This window comes from Staurois parvus, unplaced genomic scaffold, assembly GCF_062004578.1.
Source record: "Staurois parvus isolate SC_StPar_1 unplaced genomic scaffold, SC_StPar_1.0 ptg000425l, whole genome shotgun sequence".
NCBI classification, from domain to species: Eukaryota; Metazoa; Chordata; class Amphibia; order Anura; family Ranidae; genus Staurois; species Staurois parvus.
The window spans coordinates 3,004,968-3,027,015 of NW_028318221.1; the positions used below are offsets into that span (position 1 = coordinate 3,004,968).

General features: G+C 39.7%; 1 protein-coding gene across 3 annotated transcripts in view; it reads right to left on the bottom strand.

Annotated features, from left to right (window-relative positions):
* The window catches only part of THOP1 (thimet oligopeptidase 1), a 62,170-nt gene that overhangs the window by 36,533 nt on the left and 3,589 nt on the right, over nucleotides 1-22,048 (bottom strand). For all 3 annotated transcript variants that reach the window (XM_089687427.1, XM_089687428.1, XM_089687429.1), the window contains exons 2-5: nucleotides 19,569-19,769; nucleotides 11,373-11,521; nucleotides 7,579-7,686; nucleotides 801-903 (exon numbers count right to left, since the gene is read on the bottom strand). In XM_089687427.1, coding sequence (XP_089543553.1) covers nucleotides 801-903; nucleotides 7,579-7,686; nucleotides 11,373-11,521; nucleotides 19,569-19,769 — 561 coding nt within the window. The remainder of the gene's footprint in view (nucleotides 1-800; nucleotides 904-7,578; nucleotides 7,687-11,372; nucleotides 11,522-19,568; nucleotides 19,770-22,048) is intronic.

Sequence of the window (22,048 nt, forward strand, 5' to 3'; positions counted from 1 at the left end):
CTAAGACTGGCCTGTGTAGTCTGATCCAATAGAAAAACTATCTGTATGTCAAATTGCTGAAAAAGGTAATGCGGATTCTGCTATAAAAAATAAATAAATAAATAAATGTAAGAACATACAGTGCATCTCAGTTTGTTGCATATGGGGCTGATAGCCACAGACCAGACAGGATCCCCCTGCTGACATGTGTCCACAGCCAAAAACACGTGAGCATTATAACTTGACCAGAAGAAGGTGACCTTGTCTGATGAATTTAAAAATGGTTTAGGGAATACAAAAACAAGTTAGAGGTATTGACTGGGCCTCAAAATTATCTAAATCTCAACCCAATCAAGCATCTGTGGGATGTGCTGGAAAGGTCTTGATGCCAGATACCATAGAACACCTTCAGAGGTCTAGTGGAGTCCATGTTTCAACAGGTTATGGTGGGTGATCATAATGTTCTAGCTAATTGTTGTATATGACCGGTCTATTTAGTTGAAACTCTGCGGACATTGATCTTGCATTCGGATACCCAGCTGTCAAATAATAAAAACCTATGGTGCGACTGAGAGTCCACCATTAACTCACAGTTGTGCCATTGCTGACCTCTCCCTCTAAAAAAAGCCATGAAATGAGGAATGATCCTCCTATTTTTGGAATATATAATGGGATTAGACATACCTTCTGTTCTATGAAGGCTTTATTGTGCCTTGATTCAGTAAGGTAAATTTTTGATTTTTTTTTTAGTACCTTCTTACTGCAATCTGTACAGTTATACTGTTTAGTTGTATAAAAAAATGTCTGTATTTACATCTTACCTAGCTCTTCCCTGGTGAAGGGAAGAAATGTGATGTCTTCATTTAAATTCTTGCTGAAGTCAATGGAAAGGGTGCTTATTTTCTTCTTGATGGCCTTGATTTTCTGTGAAACATCAACAACATTTATAATCTTGTCAGATCATCAAAATTATCATATAATAAGTCAGTTTTAATTCACCTTGACCCCAATACCCATCTGCGGGCCCGCGACCAGTCAGTGGCTGCCAGCAGGTATAGAAGAGCGAGGAGAGCAGAAACATCCGCTCCCCTCCCCTTCATGTCCTGACCCAGAAGTGATGTGAAGTCACTTCCGGGTCCCTGTTGACAGATTCCTGGCCATCAAGGCCAATAAAGAAAAAAAGCATAGAGTAGAAACATCCGCTCCCCTCCCCTTCTTGTCCTGACCCAGAAGTGATGTGAAGTCACTTCCGGGTCCCCGTTGACAGATTCCTGGCCATCGAGGCCGAGAAAGAATGCAATGCGGTGCGATGTGCACTGTATTACATCCAGGGGAGCACAGTGGAGACATGCAGGGTCTTTTAGACCTTGGATGTCTCAAAAAAAAAAAAAAAAAAAAAAAAAAAAAAAAAAAAAAAAAAAAGAAGAAAACAAAAAAAGGAGAACCTGTCACCAAAAATCAAATTTTTTATTTTTAAAAAATTTAAGGTTACACCCACGCATATAACCCCTGCAAAATTTTTCATGGCCCCCCACATATGTGCACATGTACAAACGTAAAAGCAAGCGCTGGGGCGCCTACGCATGAAAATGACGATTGCGATTACAAATCACCACGCATGCCAGAATGAAAGCAGTAATTCTAGCACCAGACCTCCTCTGTAACACTAAACGGATGACCTATAAAGGGGCTTTAAATGTGTCACCTATAGAAAATATAGGGTTACTAAAGTCTGTTGCCATTTCACGAGCGTACGCAAATTTAAGGTTTGACATGTTGGATATCTACAGTATTTACTCGATGCAACCTCATCTATTATATTTTACAAAAAAACTGGATAATTTATTGCTTTTTGTGCCTTTTTGTGCCTAAAATGAACATGTGTATTTTTGTGATAATATCGTGTGACATACCACTGTTATTTTATTTTTCAGAAAATATATAAATGTTTGAGTTTTGTGCAATCTTCAGGCCTAAAATGATTTTTTAAATGTGTGCAAAAAAAACGCAAAAACAGCTCTGGCAGGGAAAGGGATAAAGGATAAACCTGACACTCCCCTTCCCTGACGAGCACCCAATCGGTGTTCATTACACTGCAAGGTCTCTCCCCTTCGTGCTAGTCCCCGGGTGTGGTGCTGGAGATAGGCAGGGAAGGAGGGAGGAGGAGATATACAGCGCAATGCTAAAAATATTAAAAATGTTTAAGTTGCAATAAAGCCCCTTTTGTTTTTAAAAGCCCCAGACATTACATAAAGCAAATTTAAATACGGTGTTGGTTAAAACATTTTTTTATCAGGACAAGTAGATAGTCAGGAGGGACATGCAGATTGGGACACCAATTTAGTCCCCGGACAAGTAGTTTTTTCAAAAATTTCCCACACTCCAGAGGTAAAAACCTTCTGTGTGAAGAAGCTCCCTCAGCCCCCTTAACCCCTTGCCCTACAGAGAATTTACTCCCCTTCATGACCAGGCCATTTTTTGCGATACGGAGCTGCATTACTTTAACTGACAATTGCGTGGTCATGCGACGCTGTACATACATTTATGTCCTTTTTTTTTTCCCACAGATAGAGCTTTCTTTTGGTGGTATTTAATCACCTTTGCGGTTTTTATTTTTTGCGCTATAAACAAAAAAATACTGACAATTTTGAAAAAAAACCAAAACAATATTTTTTGACTTTTTGCTATAAAACATATCCAGTAAAAAAATAAAAATCAATGGATATAGAGTCACTTGTGAGCCACTGGAGTTTGTATTCCATATTAAAATATTAATAGATCGCAGGCTCCCTTTCACATCCTCATATATATGTGCAGTTAAGGGACAAAGATTATAGTATTAGGGTGCCGTGCTCTAATATTGTATAAACCTGATTATTATATATAAATAAGATTAATAAACCTGGTGATTAAATTCTTCATGATCATTATTAGACATGTGCATAAAATATCAAAACGTGGTAACCAGTGAATAATCATTCAATTTTAAATACTGTGAAATAAAAATCCAAAAAAATATATAAAATGTCCAATAAATATAAGTCAAAATAAATAGAGAAAATACTGTGGAAAACAAAAAATGTTATTAAAAAAGTCTCCAATTGATGTGAAAAAAAATGAATCCAAATGATAGTGAAAAAAATGATAAAATGTCATTAGAAATATATATGGAAAATCCTGTGAATATTCCAAAAGTCAATATACTCTCCTTCTAATCAGCCTAAAGATGGATATATGCTGCAATGTGATCCTCTGTAATGCAATCAGCTCTTGATCGTATAGACGTAAAGATAACTCCCTTCTCAGTCTCCTCAATCCAGTTTTCTATAAATCCTCATAGTAACCAGAGAGAAAAGAGAAAATACAAAAAGGTATCTTATCTTTTTTTGGATTTTTATTTCACAGTATTTATAATTGAATGATTATTCACTGTCTAATAATGATCATGACAAATTTAATCACCAGGTTTATTAATCTTATTATTTATATATAATAATCAGGTTTATACATTATTAGAGCATGGCACCCTAATACTATAATCTTTGTCCCCATTCTGATGCTCGGTTTGAACTTCAGCAAGTCATCTTTACCACGTCTAGATGCCTAAATGCATTCAGTTGCTGCCATTCGATTGGCTGATTAGCAATTTGTGTTACTAAGCAATTGAACAGGTGTACGTAATAAAGAGGCTTGGTGAGTGTATATGTGCAGTACCACAGATAAAATTTCTTAAGGATGAAAACAGTGCTACAATTAACATAAATCCAATATATGACTTGTGAATAGGGTGCCCTTGTGCATAAACCATTAAAATATATTGTGTCATCAATCCATAAAATGAACATTCCTTGTGCACAATCTATGTGCGTTCTTGCGTGCCTTTAAGAAAAACACACACACACTGCACTCACCAAATGCTGACTTCTAATAAAAAAAGACAGATCCTTCAATGCCTTTTGATATCCCCAATGCAATTATCAAGAGAGTGGGGAAAGCTGCTATAGTGTAGTATTTTTATTTTAAGACTGTTTTAAAGGTCCTTTAAGACCATACAAGCCAACAGAAAATTAAACCCGAAATGCCGGTTTGCATTCCACCTGTGTTCCAAACAGTGGATGTGGCGTCACCAGGAGCCCCTTCCCACGCTTTTAGTCATCAAGTGCAACATCATCAGAAGCATAGGTCGCTGGATTAACTTACAGATAAGTCCTAGTTATGAAGTTGATCATTAAATTGGCAATATAATAAAGGATGGCCCAGCTATAGATTGGATTGATCCGGGTGTAGTAGGTGGGAATTTTCTGTATATAAAAAGGCAGAGGTGAAGACCCTGATGACGTCAGACATTGCTGACGAAATGTGTTGGGTAGGCTTTCCAAGACAAATAATTTCCAGTTGTTGGTGTGCAGATGGAACGCAAACCAGTGTTTTCAGTTTCAATTTTTATGCAGCTATATGCCTGATTGCACTTACATCAATTTAGAACAATTTTAAAGACTTTTTTAGATAAATTGGATAATTCTACAATAAGAAAGGTTCTTTCCCTCTGTGAGGGAGACCTATACAAAGTCTCTTAAAAGGTGCAGGAGTATCACCAATATATCAGGAGATCCAACTGTTCATATGTATGGGGTATCATCGGCTGATCAGGAATCCATTTGGGATACTACAAGCGAGTTTAAACCTTCTTTAAGAAGAGAGGTCATATATTTTTAGCGAGTGCAGTGTGCTTCTTTTTTGGAAAGGAAAAGCACTATTCTCCTGGGTGTCATTTTCCTGCACATTTTGAATACATTAGTTTGGCCTGGGCACTTTGATTATGATGGGAGAATATGGACTTTTTGTAAAATTATGAACTGCTTAAAATGTATTTATTTGCACTAAGCACTTTAATTTGTTGCCCATTGTTCATCCAGAAGAGCAGGGTCTATAGGATATGATATATTCTTTACATCTTGGGCTTGTATCAAGCTTGGAGACATGCAGCTCTTTGACGTTTGATGAATTGGTGTATTTATATGCACAGAGCACTTTAAAAAGAGCGCAGTCTACTATACATTCTTACATAAAATAAATAACTTGATTTAAAAAAACCCACATAGCCAATGTTACATATTAGGCCAATGTATATTAGGTGATCCCTGACTGCATTCATACATATAAGGCCTGTATAATTCAGAGGATGTCCAGACAGACTGTTTTATAAATAAAATAATTGGTTTGTGCGAAAGTTTTAGTCTAACAACTATGGTATACAGTCAGGTCCATTTATATTTGGACACTGGCACAATTTTATTTTTGTCAGGTATTTACCAAACATATTCAAGCTATAGTTATATAATGGATATGGGCTGAAAGTGCACACTCTCAGGTTGGTTTAATTTGAGGGTATGGACATCCAAACTGGAGAAAGGGTTTAGGAATTACAGCTCTTACGAGTAGCCATCCCCCTTGTTACCAAAAGTAACCAAAAGGGACTAAAAGTAATTGGACAAATGAATATAATCATAAATAAAATGTTCATTTTTAATATTTTGTTGAAAATCCTTTACTGGCAATGACTGCCAGAAGTCTGGAACCCATGGACAATTCCAAAGACTGGGTTTCCTCCTTTATGATGCTTTGCCAGGCTCTAAATGCAGCTGTCTTCAGTTGATCTTTGTTTGTGGGTCTTTTTGCCTTTAGTTTTGCCTTCAGCAAGTGAAATGCCTGCTCAATTGGGTTGTGATCAGGTGATTGACTCGGCCATTGCAGAATATTCCACTTCTTTTCCTTCAAAAGCTCCTGGGTTGCTTTTGCAGTGTGTTTTGGGTCATTGTCCATCTGTACTGTGAAGCATCGTCCAATCAACTTTGCTGCATTTGGCTAAATCTGGGTTGACAGTATATCTTTAAACACTGAAGAATTCATCCGCCTGCATCTTTCTTCTGTCAAATCATCAATAAACACCAATGACCCAGTGCCACTGGAAGCCATGCATGTCCATGCCATCACAGTGCCACCACCATGGTTTACAGGCGATGTTGTTTGCTTTGGATTATGAGCTGTTCCAAGCCTTCTCCACACTTTTTTCTTCCCATCATTCTGGTACAGATTAATCTTAGTTTCATCAGACAAAAGAATGTTTTTCCAGAACTGGTCTGCCTTTTTTAGATGTCTAATAGTCTAATCTGGCTTTTCTATTCTTCAGGCTTATCAATGGTTTGCACCTTGTGGTGAACCCTCTGTATTTGCTCTTGTGAAGTCTTCTCTTGATTGCAGACTGACAATGATATGTCCACCTCCTGGAGAGTGTCCTTCATTTGTCTGGATGTTGTGAATGGGTTTTTCTTTACCGTAGAGGATCCTGCGATCATCCACTACTGTTGTCTTCTGTGGACGTCCATGCCTTTTTATGTTGCTGAGCTCACCAGTGTGTTCTTTCCTCAGAATGTACCAAACTGTTGATTTGGCCACTCCTAATGTTGCTGCTATCTCTCTGATGGATTTGTTTCGTTTTCAAAGCCTTACAATGGCCTGTTTCACATGCATAGACAGCTCCTTTGAACGAATAATGTAGGTACACAACAATAGATTCCAAATGCAAATACCACACTTAGTATCAATTCCAGACCTTTTACCTGCTTAATTGATGAAGAAATAACAAAAAAGGAGTAGCCCACACCTGGCCACAAAACAGCTTTTGATTAAATTGTCCAATTACTTTTGGTCCCTTGAAAAAGGGGGGATGGCTACTCTTAAGAGCTGTAATTCCTAAACCCTTCCTCCAATTTGGATGTATATACCCTCAAATTAAACCTGAGAGTGTGCACTTTCAGCCCATGTGCTTTATATAGCTATAGGTTGAATATGTTTTGGTAAATACCTGAAAAAATAAACTAAAGTTGTGCCTGTGTCCAAATATATATGGACCCTACTGTATATACTAGAATTTGTGCAGCTATGATGCTAGATTGGTAATGACGGTGATCAGCAACCTATAGTGGGACTGTGATAGTGTGGTGGGCTAGCTGACGCTGGCTGGGAGGGACACTGACTGACATCAATAGTGGCACTAATACAGTAATCAGTGCTACTACTTTACACTGTCACTGTACTATAAATACTGGATGCGAAGAGGTAACCGCTAGGTGCAATCAAGGGGTTAATTGTGTGCCTAAGAACGTGTAATTTGTGCAATATGTGCTGCTTTTACTTTAGTGTATGGCTGTTTATTCTCCCTGCTTTGCAATTGTCCAATCAGGCACGGGTTGGGTGGGGGCACGCAAAGTCGGCCACAATGTACCAGTACATCACCTGCCCATGCCGCCCGCCCGCAGTACAAGTACTGCGGGCAGGCGGTGAGTGGTTAAAAGCAGATTGTGGTCATATCAAATACAATTTCATGTACATTTTGTAAACCACTTTTAGGACGTTTATTGGTAAATAAAAATATTAATTCCATTATTTATGAAAGCATTCTTGCTTTATAGCATTTATTTGCCCATATGCTAAAAATATTTGCACATTACTGTGGTTTTTTTGCCATATGCTCAGCTCATTTTGAAATGCTCAGGCTTGTGACCAAATCTACAACACATAAGTAACTGAACAGCTTACCAGTTGCAACTCAGATGAAAGATTTAAACCATTTCTTTGACCCAGTTTGATCAATCGTTCCAAAAGCCTTATCGCCTCTGGTTTCAAGGAATCGGGAGCCAGCACTGACTGCAACAAACAAAAACACACAAGAGTCACAAATGGCAAATAATTTTAGTCCATATGTGAGTCCATAGATGTCGCTCATTCGTTTGATCATTTCTATAAGGCGTTTGAAAAGCAAGAAAAATAAAAACACTAGTTAAAGCAGATATATGCCAATTTTAAAAAATGAAAAAGAATATAATCCTCAATGCAGTAGAGGTGGGAAGTGCGATCATGGAATTTCTTTGACTGGCTATTGCATACACACATACACTTTCATGTTATAACATCAGCATTGTAACAATAAAAGCAATAATTACAGGGGTTAGACAACAAAAAAAATTGAAACACTACAAGATTTGCAGGTGTGAAAGTGACAACTTGTTTCACATTGAAAGCAGAAGTGATGTAACATTCTTTTGCTTCCACTGTGTGATGAGACAGCTAACAGGTGGGAAGCCTAACTTTCGTTATTCACTGCAAGCGCTGCTAATAATATGGAGTAATGCCAGAGCCAGAGCTTTCTGAGCTTTAGAGTTGGTGCCGCTTAGCTGGTGCCTCTGTGAATGAAGTTGGCAATTTATTTGCTATGTCGCGAGGTACAGTATTAAAAGATATGACGGCATATACAGTTTGCGGCAAAACTTCGTCTGACAAGCATAAGTGCGATCAACATGGTCAACTGACTGAAAGACATAAAGGACATTGTACAGGATTGTGACTCAGAAGAAGAAAACAACTGTTGCACAAGTGACTGCAGAGCTAAATCACAGAGAAAATAGAGTGACTCAATGCTCCGGCCGCTCTGCGTTGCCGACTGACTAGGGGACAGTGCGGTGCACAATTTAGCACACTACACCTCCCCCCCCCCCCCCCTTTTTTATTTTTTTTTTTGGACAATCTTTATTTGAAGTGTGCAAAACGCAATGCGCTGCCTGACGTGGCAGTGCGATTCAGGCTGGTGTGCTGCGATAAAATGCAGCATATCTGAATTTTAGCACAGCACTAGGCTACGCTGCAGTGTAACTGGTATACATAAGAAACAAATGTTTCCTGTGTGTCCCTAAGGTGACAGAAGTTAAGTGTGAATTGGCCCTTAGGCCTCGTTCACACCATACGTGCAGAAAAACTGAGGCGCGGATTTCACTTGCAAAGACATCAGCTTACATCAGTCTTATACGCTTCAATGAGTTTTATACATGTTGCAGATTCCTGCGCAGGAAAAATGTGCACGTGATACTGGCGTTGTGGTGTGAACAGGGCATATAGAGAACAATTTTTTTTTTTTGCGCCCTTGCAGAACTCGAGGAGAAAAACGGATGCCTCTGCACCATGGTGTGAACAAGCCCTTTATGTTGAACTAAACTCTCCTATCGTTTGCAGCCAAGGAAGCTGCCATCTGAGCCTCTGTTTGCTCTTCAACTGCCATGATGCTGTACATGTGATCAGTCATGACACCAGCCATTTGACGGATGGAGAGTTTGGTTGAGAGCACAAGCAAATGTAACAGTTACATTCCCAGCACATGTCATGAATGAATGTAACGGTTTTCTGAAACTGTTAAAATTCATAGGTTTCGTTACACTTTAACCGCTTGCCGCCCTGCCACTGTGTATATACGTGTGCAGGGCGGCAGTGGAGCGCAAAACCACGTTTTAAAACGGGTTCCGCACTCCCGACACTTTCGCCGGCAGGGGGCGCGCGCGCGTGCTCCCGCCGACCCGCGGGTGACACGATTTGATCCAGGAGGGATCAAGCATTAGATTTCAGCCAGTGATTTCTGGCTGAAATCACATGATCGGTCCCTGTCCTATCCTGTCCTGTGTTGACATATACACAGGGCAGGATATGATGTCATTCTTCTCTGACAATAAAAGTGAGTACACAAGCACTACACTTACAGTTAGAACACACCTAGGACACATTTAACCCCCTGATCGCCCGCCCCCCCCCCCCCCAGTTAACCCCTTCACTGCCCTGTCACCAGTGTCACTGATCAGTGTCGCTGGCGACTTCCGATAGAGTTAGCGCCCCTCCCAGATAGCGCCAGTTTGCCCGCCAGTACACCAGTAATCCCGTTTAACCCCTTGATCACCCCCCCCACCCCCCAGTTAACCCCTTCACTGCCCTGTCACCAGTGTCACTGATCAGTGAACCAATTTTTACTGATCACTGTATCAGTGTCGCTGGCGACTTCCGATAGTGTTAGCGCCCCTCCCAGATAGCGCCAGATTGCCCGCTAGTACACCAGTAATCCCATTTAACCCCTTAATCTCCCCCCCCCCCAGTTAACCCCTTCACTGCCCTGTCACCAGTGTCACTGATCAGTGAACCGATTTTTACTGATCATTGTATCAGTGTCGCTGGCGACTTCCGATAGTGTTAGCACCCCTCCCAGATAGCGCCAGATTGCCCGCTAATACACCAATAATCCTGTCTAACCCCTTGATCGCCCCCCCCCAGTTAACCCCTTCACTGCCCTGTCACCAGTGTCATTGATCAGTGAACAGATGTTTACTGATCACTGTATCAGTGTCGCTGGCGACTTCCGATAGTGTTAGCGCCCCTCCCAGATAGCGCCAGTTTGCCCGCTAGTGCACCAGAAATCCCATTTAACCCCTTGATCGCCCCCCTCCCCCCCCCCCAGTTAACCCCTTCACTGCCCTGTCACCAGTGTCATTGATTACAGTGAACAGATTTTTACTGATCACTGTATTAGTGTCACTGGTGACTTCCGATAGTGTTAGCGCCCCTCCTAGATAGCGCCAGTTTGCCCGCTAATGCACGGGATTTTTTTTACCAAAAACATGTAGCAGAATACATTTTGGCTTAAATTTATGACTAACTTTGAGTTTACGATATATTTTTTATAGCTGAAAGTAGAAAATATTGTTTTTTTTCAAAATTTTTGTGGTTTTTTTTGTTTATAGCGCAAAAAATAAAAAGCGCACAGGTCATCAAATACCACCAAAAGAAAGCTCTATTTGTGTGAAAAAAAGGACGTAAATTTCGTTTGGGTACAGCATTGCATGACCGCGCAATTATCATTTGAATTAGTGCAGCGCCAAACAGCAAAAAAAGGCCTGGTCATTAAGGGGGGTAAATCCTCTGGAGCTCAAGTGGTTAAAACTATTTGGATCCTTCCCTAAACATAAGATTCGCAGTGATTGTTAGACCTTGGTTTTCAGAAAGGTGGAGCCTAACATCTCAAATGTATGTCTTTTTATTTTAATAACAAGAACACCACCAATTTTGTTTGTTTGCAGTGGAATTCTGTAAATAACATACTGTGTGTATGGACATTAAAAAAAATAAATAAAAAAATCTCAGTAATGTTGCAAGGGAGCTGCAAGAGGGAGGGACCCTAATCATGCTGCTACATTAAGGGATTTGAAAGATGATATTTTTGAAGTCTATGGTATGAAAAAATCTCTCTTTAAACATGGGGATTCACATGCAAGTGATTGTAAAGGACTGCATTTATCTAAAAATGATCTCAGCAGGAGTCCTCTATTATAAGCTAAAATGTAATCCTTAGCTCATGGCCCCTTGCCTTTTCCCAGCTGATAAAGCTAACGTTTTACCCCATTACAGAGACACTGAAAAAACAAGTTTCATGAAAAAGGGCTTCATATGAAATATGAGATTCTGGAGAAATCAAACCACAAGTGAGAGGGGGTCAACAATATGAAGGATTTTGCTGGTCTAACCTGCAAATGCTCAAGTCTTTTATAGACGTCTTCCCTCATACTTTTCTCTACGTCAAATTCAGACAATTGCTTATCGGCTTCAGTGCTTGCGGTCCGGACATCTTTATTTCTGGACACATGCTGAAGGAAATCCAGCATACTCCTCTGAACTGCAACAGTAAACAGACATATTTTTGGGTAACACAAGGACACAATGCAAAACCAGAGCAGTAATTGTGCACATCACAAAAATACAGAATAGAGCCATTACCCTATAGATCTCACATTAATCCTTTCAGCAAAGATACAATGCCGGAAATTTCCCACAGTTACAATACTGTTTACTGTTCAATAGGCAGTCAGCGGACTATACAAATGCTGAGCTCATAGTTCTCTTATTCAAGCCCTTGGGAGCTTGTATAAATTAAATAAAACACAGGAATGTTCTATTACACAGATTTTTTTTCTAGTGGACAGTTGTAAGATGAAGAAGATTACACACTAAATGGACCACTTACATAGTAGTACTTAAAAGCAACCATCTTGCTACAGTAAAAAAGCATAAACACAATCACCTGTAAAAGAAGTCTAATACTTACGGTACCTTTGAGGCAAGCAATGAGTCAAATCTCCGCTTTCTTGAAGAGCTACAAGCACCACTGGCACGTCTATGTGTGTTGGATACCTAGTTCCCACTGGACACTGTGGTTTCCTCCACTGGCTGCCAGGTTACTACAGGACACAGTATGGGCATATTAGCCTGAGGTGCTGGGACGAAGATTGATAATTCCAAGAAATATGGAGGCTGTCGTTGCCAACTGCCTTCAGAAAGTGCTAGATGCCTGGACTTTATGTTGATCCACAGGCTTCAATACTTTATAATTGTCTGGCCGAGGACATTTAAACAGATCGGGAAAATCATAGAAAAGTCCAGATTCCCTACCTGCATGCTTGTTCTGGGCAAGATACCTAGAAATTATAGACATTTACAGCCAGTATGGTAGCATTTTCAGAAGAAACAAACTTTAATGGCATCCGAGTCTTAGTCCATAGGGTTCAATATTGAGTTGGCTCACCCTTTGCAGCTATAACAGTTTCAACATTCCTGGGAGGGATGTTCCCAAGGTTTAGGAGTGTGTCTATGGGAATATTTGACCATTCTTCCAGAAGCGCATTTGTGAGGTCAGGCACTGATGTCAGACAAGAAGACCTGGCTCACAGTCTCATCCCAAAGGTGTTCTATCGGTCAGGCCAGTCATGTTCCTCCACCCCAAAATCGCTCATTCATATCTTTATGGACCTTACTTTGTGCACTGGTGTACAGCCATGTTGGAACAGGAAATCCCCAAACTGTTCCCAAAAAATTGGGAGCATGAAATTGTCCAAAATGTCTTTATATGCTGACGCCTTAAGTTTCCTGGAACTAAATGACCAAACCCAACCCCTGAAAAACAACCCCACACCATAATCCTCCCTCCACCAAACTTTACACTTAGCCCAATGCAGTCAGGCAAGAACTGTTCTCTTGGCAACTGCCAAACCCAGACACGTCCATCGGATTGCCAGACAGAGAAGCGCAATTCGTCACTCCAAAGAACACATCTCCACTGCTCTAGAGTCCAGTGGAAGCATGCTTTACTCCACTGCATCCGATACTTTGCAGTGCACTTGGTGATGTAAGGCTTGATTGCAGCTGCTCTGCCATGGAAACACATTCCATGAAGCTCTCTACACACGGTTGTGCTAATCTTAAGGCCACATGAAGTTTGGAGGTCTTTTAGCTATACGGTACCATGCTTGAATTCACTGAGCTCCTGATAGAAACCCATTTTTTCATAAAATGTTTGTAGAAGCAGTCTGCATGCATGATTTTGAAGGGGTGTCCCAATACTTTTGGCAATATAGTGTATATGAGGAAAAAACAGCATAATCTGTAAGGTGAAGTGCTGTTGTCCTGGAAAAGTACTGAGTTATCACTATGCCTAAGGCAAGCCACAGATGATGTGATTTTCTTTCCTGCAAATGACAGGGGAATCCCTCCCATGGAGCTATTGTGTTCTCCCAGCAGAGATGGGTGGTGGGAGAACACAGGAATTATTGCTGGACACAATAGCCGCTGGCAATAATTGCATGCTAGAAATCCGAACAGAATCTGGGCAGAACATGAAAATTCACCACATAAGGAAGGGGGCGGGGGGAGCTACTGTCAAGGACCTTCTGAACCACTGGTGCTGGAGGGCAAAGGGGTCCAGACAGCGGTGGCAAACAATCATTAAACAGACTATGTTTTACTCGTTATTGGTACCAATCTGTTAAGCCCAAGAAATTGCAAAGTAGAATCAACTTTCATAACCTTGTAGGCCTACTGAATTGGCAGCTTCATCAGTCTGGCAATGGAATTTTTTAAACATGAATGATCCTGTCTTGTACCAGAAATCAGGGACAAAAAAAAAAAAAAAAAAAAGAGGTTTCACACTTCTCAACGAGGAATGACTCAGGAAAGCAAAGAGCCTGGAATCTCGATAGTTACCAATTTCTAGGAAGGGAAAGAAAAAGGGCTTAAACCAGTTCTGGCACAAAATTTCCCAAGATTTTCCCAAACTATTTAGTGCATTCTTTCACTGGATAATCAATTTTTAAGGTCAAGAACACATGCCACACACATTCTTGCATAAAAATACTTTGCAATCTGTATTACATTTGCATATACAAAAAAAATAAAATCAGTGACTCAGCAATGATCTTTGTATCACCAAAACATAGTTGGATACAGTGCTCACCTTAAAATGAGTACACCCCTTTTGAAAAGTAAGATTTTAATCAATATCTCAATGAACACAAGAACAATTTCCAAACTTTTGACAAAACTGAGTCTTATAGAACATTTGTTGAGCTCATTACATGAAAGTAAGGTTAATAATATAACTTAGATGACAAAATCTTCAGTTTTACTCAAATTAGTTGATGCAAAAATGAATACACCCCACAACAAAAACTACTACATCTAGTATTTTATATGACCTCCATGATTTCTAAGGACAGCACCAAGTCTTTTAGGCATGGAATGAACAAGTTGGCGACATATTGCAACATCTATCTTCGACCCCTTTTAGAGCCCGGATGTTGGCTAGAGAGTGATGCTCAAGTTGTCTCTTCAGAATTTCCCAGAGGTGTTCGATTGGGTTCAGATTAGCAGACATACTGGGCCACTGAATCACTTTCGATGTGTGTTTTGGATCATTGTCATGTTTAAAAAGTGCACAACGACCAAGGGCACAGAGTGATGGTGATATAGAGCAGTACATCTGTGAATTCATGATACCATCAATGAATTGCAGCTCCCCGACACTTGTGCAGCCCCACAGATGGCCACTGCCATCACTATGTTTCACTGTAGGCACCATGCATTTTTCTTTGCACTCCTCACCTTTGCGAAGCCATACAGTTTTGAAGTTTTGTATCACTTTTGCTACAATATTCTGACTTATCTTCTTGTAGCCTTCACCTTTCTTGTGTAAAGAAATTATTTTGTTTCTCAGGCCTTGTGACATTTCTCTTCCATGTGGTGCCATTGCTGACAGCATGAAATGGGAAGGGGTTTTCTTTCTTAAGTAACTCCTTTTTTTAATCAGCTGTCTACTGGACATCTGCTTAATGAATAGTTAGACTCACCTGTTGTTGAATTCTTGCTAATCAACAATTTTTTGTCTAAAATTTAGCTTCACCCCTAAGACTTTCATTAGGATGTATTCATTTTTGCAACATGGTCTTGCATGAATGTTAGAAAAAAATACTTTTTTGTGTGTGCAAATTAACAAATCTTGTTTGCAGTCAATGGCCCACATTTGTAGTATAGTGTCCCATAGAAAATGTTGATTCTGAAAGGATAGTAAAGGTTTTCTGACAAATCTGTTGGGGGTGCACTCATTTATGCTGAGAACTGTACATAAAAATACAGAATTAATTGCTTCATTGCCACATAATAGAGAGATATGGTACAGACAAAAAAAAAGTACTTTCATTCATTTGATGATTTTTGTGTAGCAGTTTTTTTATTTTGTTTTTTGTATAGTTTTTTTGTTTAAGTATAGTGGCCGTTTTGTCTCAACATGTTTAGCGGTTTGCTTCTTAAGGAGAGAACGAGGCAATCTAGGTTATGTATACACACAAATATCATTAAAACCAACCATATAACCTTTTACCAAAGTTCCTCTTAAAACTTAAATTGGTGTTTAAAAGCTGTGGCATGTAATTAGGCTCAGCGCTACACCCAATGAGTCTAATTACATGCCAGAGATAATAAAAGTCACAATGTAGTTTAGGCAAGAATTCGTGTGTATGTAGGGATGAGGTATCCATTGGCCACCGCCTGCACTAATACATTCTAATGTAGCTACCCAAAACTTTAAAGTATAGAACTATAGGACATACTGTACATTTCCTCTAAAGGGACAGAAGGAGCTATTGATTTCATGGGGCCCAAGATGGCTTTGAATATGTCCCAATACAAAATAGTTTACTTAAAAATGTCGATTTTTTTTTTTTGTGTAAAAATTGAATTTTTCGATTACATGCGGTCAAAGAAAAATGTGACGGTGTCTCCGTACTCGACTTTTATAAGTTTTTTCTTTCCAAAGAAAAATATCCCACTCTTCACAATCACACCTTATTCATGTCATCAGTTTTTAGCAGCATCTAAATTTGTGTGCAACTATTTTCAAGATTGAAGTACATGAAGGGCAAAATTAGAACCAAAAATATCTGAATAGCACCTTAAGAATTCATTGAGAATTGCTACTACATCCATCGAACCAGATATTGATGCATTCATTTCTCAAAAACAGGGTCAAATATCGCACTAGTTTTATGTTGCCCTCTTTTACAATAAAAAAATTAAGTTTTATTACTTAGATAGGTACATTATTTATATCAGTGATTGTTAACCACTTCCATACTTTTACACCCTTCCTGCCCAGGCCATTTTTCAGGCTTCAGCGCTCTCATGCTTTGAATGACAATTGCGCGGTCATACAACATTGTACCAAAACTAAAATTTTATCATTTTCTTCACACAACTAGAGCTTTCTTTTTGTGGTATTTAATCACCGCTGGGGTTTTTATTTTTTGCTAAATTAACAAAAAAAGACCAAAAATCCCACATTTTTGTTTCTGGTATAAAAGTTTGCAAATAAATAATTGTTCTTCATAAATTTAGGCCAAAATGTATTCTACTACATGTCTTTGGTGAAAATAACCCAAATTAGTATTTATTATTTAGTCTGTAGGAAAGTTATAGAGTTCACAAACTATGGGATATATCTGAAAATTGATCAATCCTGAAGTACTGACGGCCAATCTAATTTCTTGAGGTCCAAGAATGTACAGTATCCCCCAAATGACCCCTTTTTGCAAAGTAGACAGTCCGTCGTATTTCATAACAGGCATGGCGAGTTTTTTGAAGTCGTAATTTTTTTGTCATAATTTTTCAGAAATGAATAAAAATGATGAATTTCACTATTTTTTTTTTTTACATACTGTCACCAGTGCAGTACAGCATCATCATATAACTGGCACGGCGGTGATCAGGGACACTGACTGGTGACAGTACGAAAAAAAAAAAAAGTACACTTTTTTTTCTCTTTTCATATTTCACTATGACTAAAGTAGTATAATGTTACCATAGTAACATTGTACTACTTTGGGGAAGTGATCACTTTTTTTTTTTTTTTTTTTTTTTACACACAAATTTGCTTATAGCAAAGAATTACTTTGCTATAAGCAAGCATTTATCTGAATATAATCGATTCATTCAGGATTTTTTTTTTCTTAACTGATTTGGCCACAGCTAATCACATGACACAGCTGGGCTGTGATTGGCCCAGCTTGTGCATGTGATTGCTGTGACCATTCACAGCTAGCCACACTTGCATACAATGGACGGCATGAAAGGAAGCCATCCATTGTATACAACTGTAATGTGACCTGCTGTGATTGGCCACAGCAGGTCACATGGTACTGGCAACGGAGCCGGTACATAGATCTGTGATCGGCCGTGTCCAAGGTGCTGCGCGGCTCTGCAGACAGGCAAACTGCACATGCCTTAAAAGGAAGCCATATGGCGTACACCCAGAGGGACGTGGTGTTTTGCCGGCCACCATCTGGCTATAGGCCAGACGGGAACCTGTTAAAGTGGAACTTCACTCTCTCAATCAAGGTCAACTATTTTTATCCCTATGCTGCTAGCTTTAGTAAATAAATAGGAAAGTACAGTATATCATGTTTACTTGTTTAAACTTTTTTTTTTTGTACATTTTTTCAGTTACTTCCTGTTTCCAGGCCAAGGCAAATTATTTCACACATCCCAGATGCCTTTAGGAGGGGTTTTCTCAGCTAAGCACACCTTCTTGCCTGCATGCCTGAGCCAAGGACAAATGGATTCCATGACGTAAATGCTACATGAATCATCTGCCCTTACTCAGCATGGCCAGAAATGCTAGGGTAGTGTTTTTCAAAGTGATTTTTCAACAAAATAAAGCATGGAGACATGGATAGATGGGTAGCTTTGTTTTGAACATTAAAAATGAATTAAATAGCATTTTTGGTTTGTGGTGCTCAGATATAGTTTAGTTCCACTTTAACTTGTGATCTGCCTGCCTTTTTTTCTGCTCATCAGCTACCCTTATTGTTAGTGTATTTTAGGTGTGGTCCAAAACAATTCATCTTCTTCCAATGTGTCCCAAACATCAAAAAGTTGGACACCCTGATCTAAAAAACTTGAGCAAACAAAAAAATCACCAGTATACAACAATCCAAGATAACCTTTAGGGGCACACTTAAAGGAGCTGCAAATGACAACAGTGCTGAAAATTAAACTAAGAAACTGTGAAGAAAGACGTTTGTGCAGCTTAGAGAAGAGCCCATTAACAGAATGGTCCCCAGTATCTGTGTTGCTCCTCTGGAAACCAGGCCTCCCCCTCCATCCCTTCTGCTTTGCTCCAGAAGCTGGAACTCAAGGTTGCAGTCCTTGTCAGATAACATTGATGCCCTTGGAAAAACACCCTAATGATTGTAGCAGAGCTGTATGAATTACATCCCTGGAAGAGACACTGTTCTGTCAGGGCATAGTGACAGTATCTGCAGTTATTTCACCTCCCCAACTTTGAAACTTATTGTGCAATGCTCCCTTGCCACCTCTCCACTGCTGCATCCCTGCCTGCCTAAAAGGGCAAACTGACAGCTTCTCATTAAGCAGCAAGAGGCGCCAACAGTCCTTGCTCTCCCTGAGCACAGAAAGGGGAGAGCCCAGGCGCAAACCTTGCCAATCAAAAGAAGCACCTGGAGGCCAGAAGAAAGACTCAACCATGGAAGATCAAAGCAATAGTTCCTTTCTAAACAGAGGAAACACAATAACTTCTAGAAGGGTCCTCTCTTTAAATTGTGTGCTACTTTTTTAATCCCTGTACTGGTAGTTGGACCACATTCTAATGTGCTGTGCTGGAAGATGATTTGGGAAACTGGAGCTTCACTTGAATTATTTTAAAAACAGTGTTCAATACAGGGCCACTTTAAGCATACAGGCAAAAAAGGGACAGCTGTTCCACGTCCCATTGGTCTTTGTAACCCAACCAGACCCACAGCTGTTTCTAGCTCTGATCATGGTGCCATTATAGTGCCATGATGTTAAATCCCGCAAACCCAAAAACGTCAAATATTGCAGTTTACCAGTACATAGCTGTAGTGGCTACATTAGTTTCTTTTTTCTGGCTGCCATTAACACTTCCTATCCTAGGATGACATCGATCACTCACCATACTCTAGTGCTTTGACCCTAGGACAGAAAGTGTTCAGGACTACAAAATGCCTCATATTCTCCTTTCCTCTATAGGGGGAAGGTGGTCTGTAGTCCACATAGATTTCCTGGAACAACTGTAACTTGTAAAGTTAGCAAAGGCAAAGAATGCAGGAAGATCACAGGATTTCTGGCAGGATCAACCGGTATTTTTTGCACTTATTGAACAAAACCTGCACAATGTTGTTTTTAAAGTGTCCAAAAGGGAGCAAATAAAAGAAGTTTCATTGTTAGGGTCGATATACACTTTAATCGATTATATTACTTGCCTTACCTTTTAAACCTAAAAACAAATAAAAATAATATTGACAATAACACCAACCTGTTATACAAATTTGTATCGGTTATAAGTTAATACAGAATTTTACCTGCATAGTCAACTTCTACATCAGCCAAAGCTTTTAAAGTGTTTTCATAGGTGACACAATTTATATCAAGACATCCCACGGCATCATAAACACACTTGGTTTTCTCAATGAGCTCAGTGGTCTTTAGCTGTATCTGTTCTGGAGTTAAATCCCATCTAAGACGGTTCTCTTCATTTCTGAGTTGCAAGTCCATTATATGATCTACAATAGAATATGAAAAAAATACATAAAAGATGACTCCCTATGCACTGGAAAGCAAGAGTCAAAATGTAAGAAAAGATTAGTGTACAAAAAAAAAAGAAAAAAAAAAAATGGTATTTCACTCTTCCTGGGGCATTCCTTGCAATACAAACTAAATGAAGAAATCTTAAAGGAAGAGGCAGACCACTTGGCCAGAGCAGGCGAGTGAAGCTGGGAACTGCTGCATTAGGGAAAATTGTAGTAATATAATATTAAAGCTGCCGAAATTGTAGTTAACAGACTACCACACAGACCCAATGGCGTCAATATTTTCTAGGGTACTAATTTACAAAATTATCCAGATTAGAAACTTTTTGTTAATTAACACCAGTCAATACAACCAATTCATTTATGGCTATTTTTTTTTTATTTGTAAATCAGACAAAAAAAAACCAAAAACCACTCAAATTACCAATTTAGAAGCCATACAAATAAACAGATATTTACAAAAGCATATGTTACATTTTTTCTAGTAAATTTCTTCATATCAATACATATTTCCTTCAATTGCTTCTGGGCACTCACATAGGTCTACAGGGATCTCCTGAAATTTTGGAGCCCATCATAATCACGGGCCACCCCTACCTGTAATGGTCCTAGGGCTTCAAGAGAATTGACATAAGTTGGTAAATAGCCCAAAAAATTATCATTACTTTGCTGTCCTCTTATTCAGACTTATTGGTTTAGGCCACAGCATGTGGCTTTATTACAGGGCAAATACACAATAAATGCTGCAAACCATTCGTCCTCAGTAGGAACAGAACGCTGCTCATCTCTCTGTTTTGATTACAATCTTGTAAATTTTGCCAACGGACTTCGGTGAAGAGTATGATTAAACTGCAAGTAAGGTTGGTTATGCACTCTTAAGCAAGCCATGGATTATGCAATTGCTCGATTCCAGCCAGTGATGATGGGGGAATCCGTCCCATTACTACTACTGTATTTTGACAGTGGAAGATTTCCCTGCTGTCAGAATACAATAATCACTGCTGCCACTATAGCAGTAATTGCACCAGCAGTGACTGCACAAAAAAAACCAGATAGGCAGATTATACTGAAGTCAACCCCTTGTCCACCAAGATATGTTTATAAACCTCCTAGTATTCAAAAGGGTTAAAAAAAAGCTCATGGCTGCTGCGGCTGTGAGCTTGGTATTGTTTTTATCTGGCTCTAGGCTCTGTAAGAATCATTCATGACAATTTGGAATCAACAGAATGGCTGCCATTCCAAACCACAGTAAAACATGCCACGCACGCTTGGGTGCAATAATTCTTAATGGTCCCCAAATGCAGTGTGATTTTGAAGTGAATGAGCTGTTGTATGAGCAACACGCAGAGACGTAAATCGTGCTTACAAAAATCGCGAACTGGAATGCCCATTACCGTTACGCGAGATCGGACTTAGGCCTAAAAGGTGAGCGGGGGGCTGTAGAGCTGCCTAATCTATTTCACAGTACCATGAACGCATTGCAGGAGGAGCTCTCCATCCTGAGACAGTTGACAGGATCTCTTTATGAAGTTTCTATAAAGAGAACCTATCACCTGCATTTGGTATCACAGAGCTAGTTCGCACTAGCTTTGCTCTCTGAAGAGTGCTCCTTGTACGGATTACTCTTCATAGAGCATTTGACAGGCAGTGAGGAGGTGTTGTATTGCCTTTTTACCACCTGCTTTAATCCCCTGAACTTCAAACTAGCGCACTGCAACGGCATACATGGAATGTGGTTGCAGGGCGCTTGCAGAGTGGCCTCATTCACTTACATGAGTCATGTTCAGTGGGCAATACGCCTGCCGAAAGTGACAGGCTAAAATCCCTGTGGCTGCAAAACACACATGTACATCCCTGGCCACTGCCTCTACAGCTAATGGGGACAGCAACAGGGGAACGGTAAAAGCACCTACCAATTCCTACAATAAACGAGTCCATAGAGGCCTTCTCAGCCCCCTCTGTGATGGCAATAAAGTGTTTCAAAATCATAAATAAATAAATGTAAAAACAACCCTACACGCCCAAATGCAAACACATGTGCAGAGCTCGCACCTGTATGTAAAACAGCACGTATGAGCTTTCGCCATGAACTTCGGAGTGGGAGCATCAATTCTAGGTCCATCATTCACATTTAACCGCAAATGATGACCTGGGAAGACTTTCAAAGCATTTTTTGGCTATATGCCTATGGATGTAGTTTCCGGCCATTTCACAGGCATGCGCAATTTTAAACCCCATCTCCCGGCAAAAAA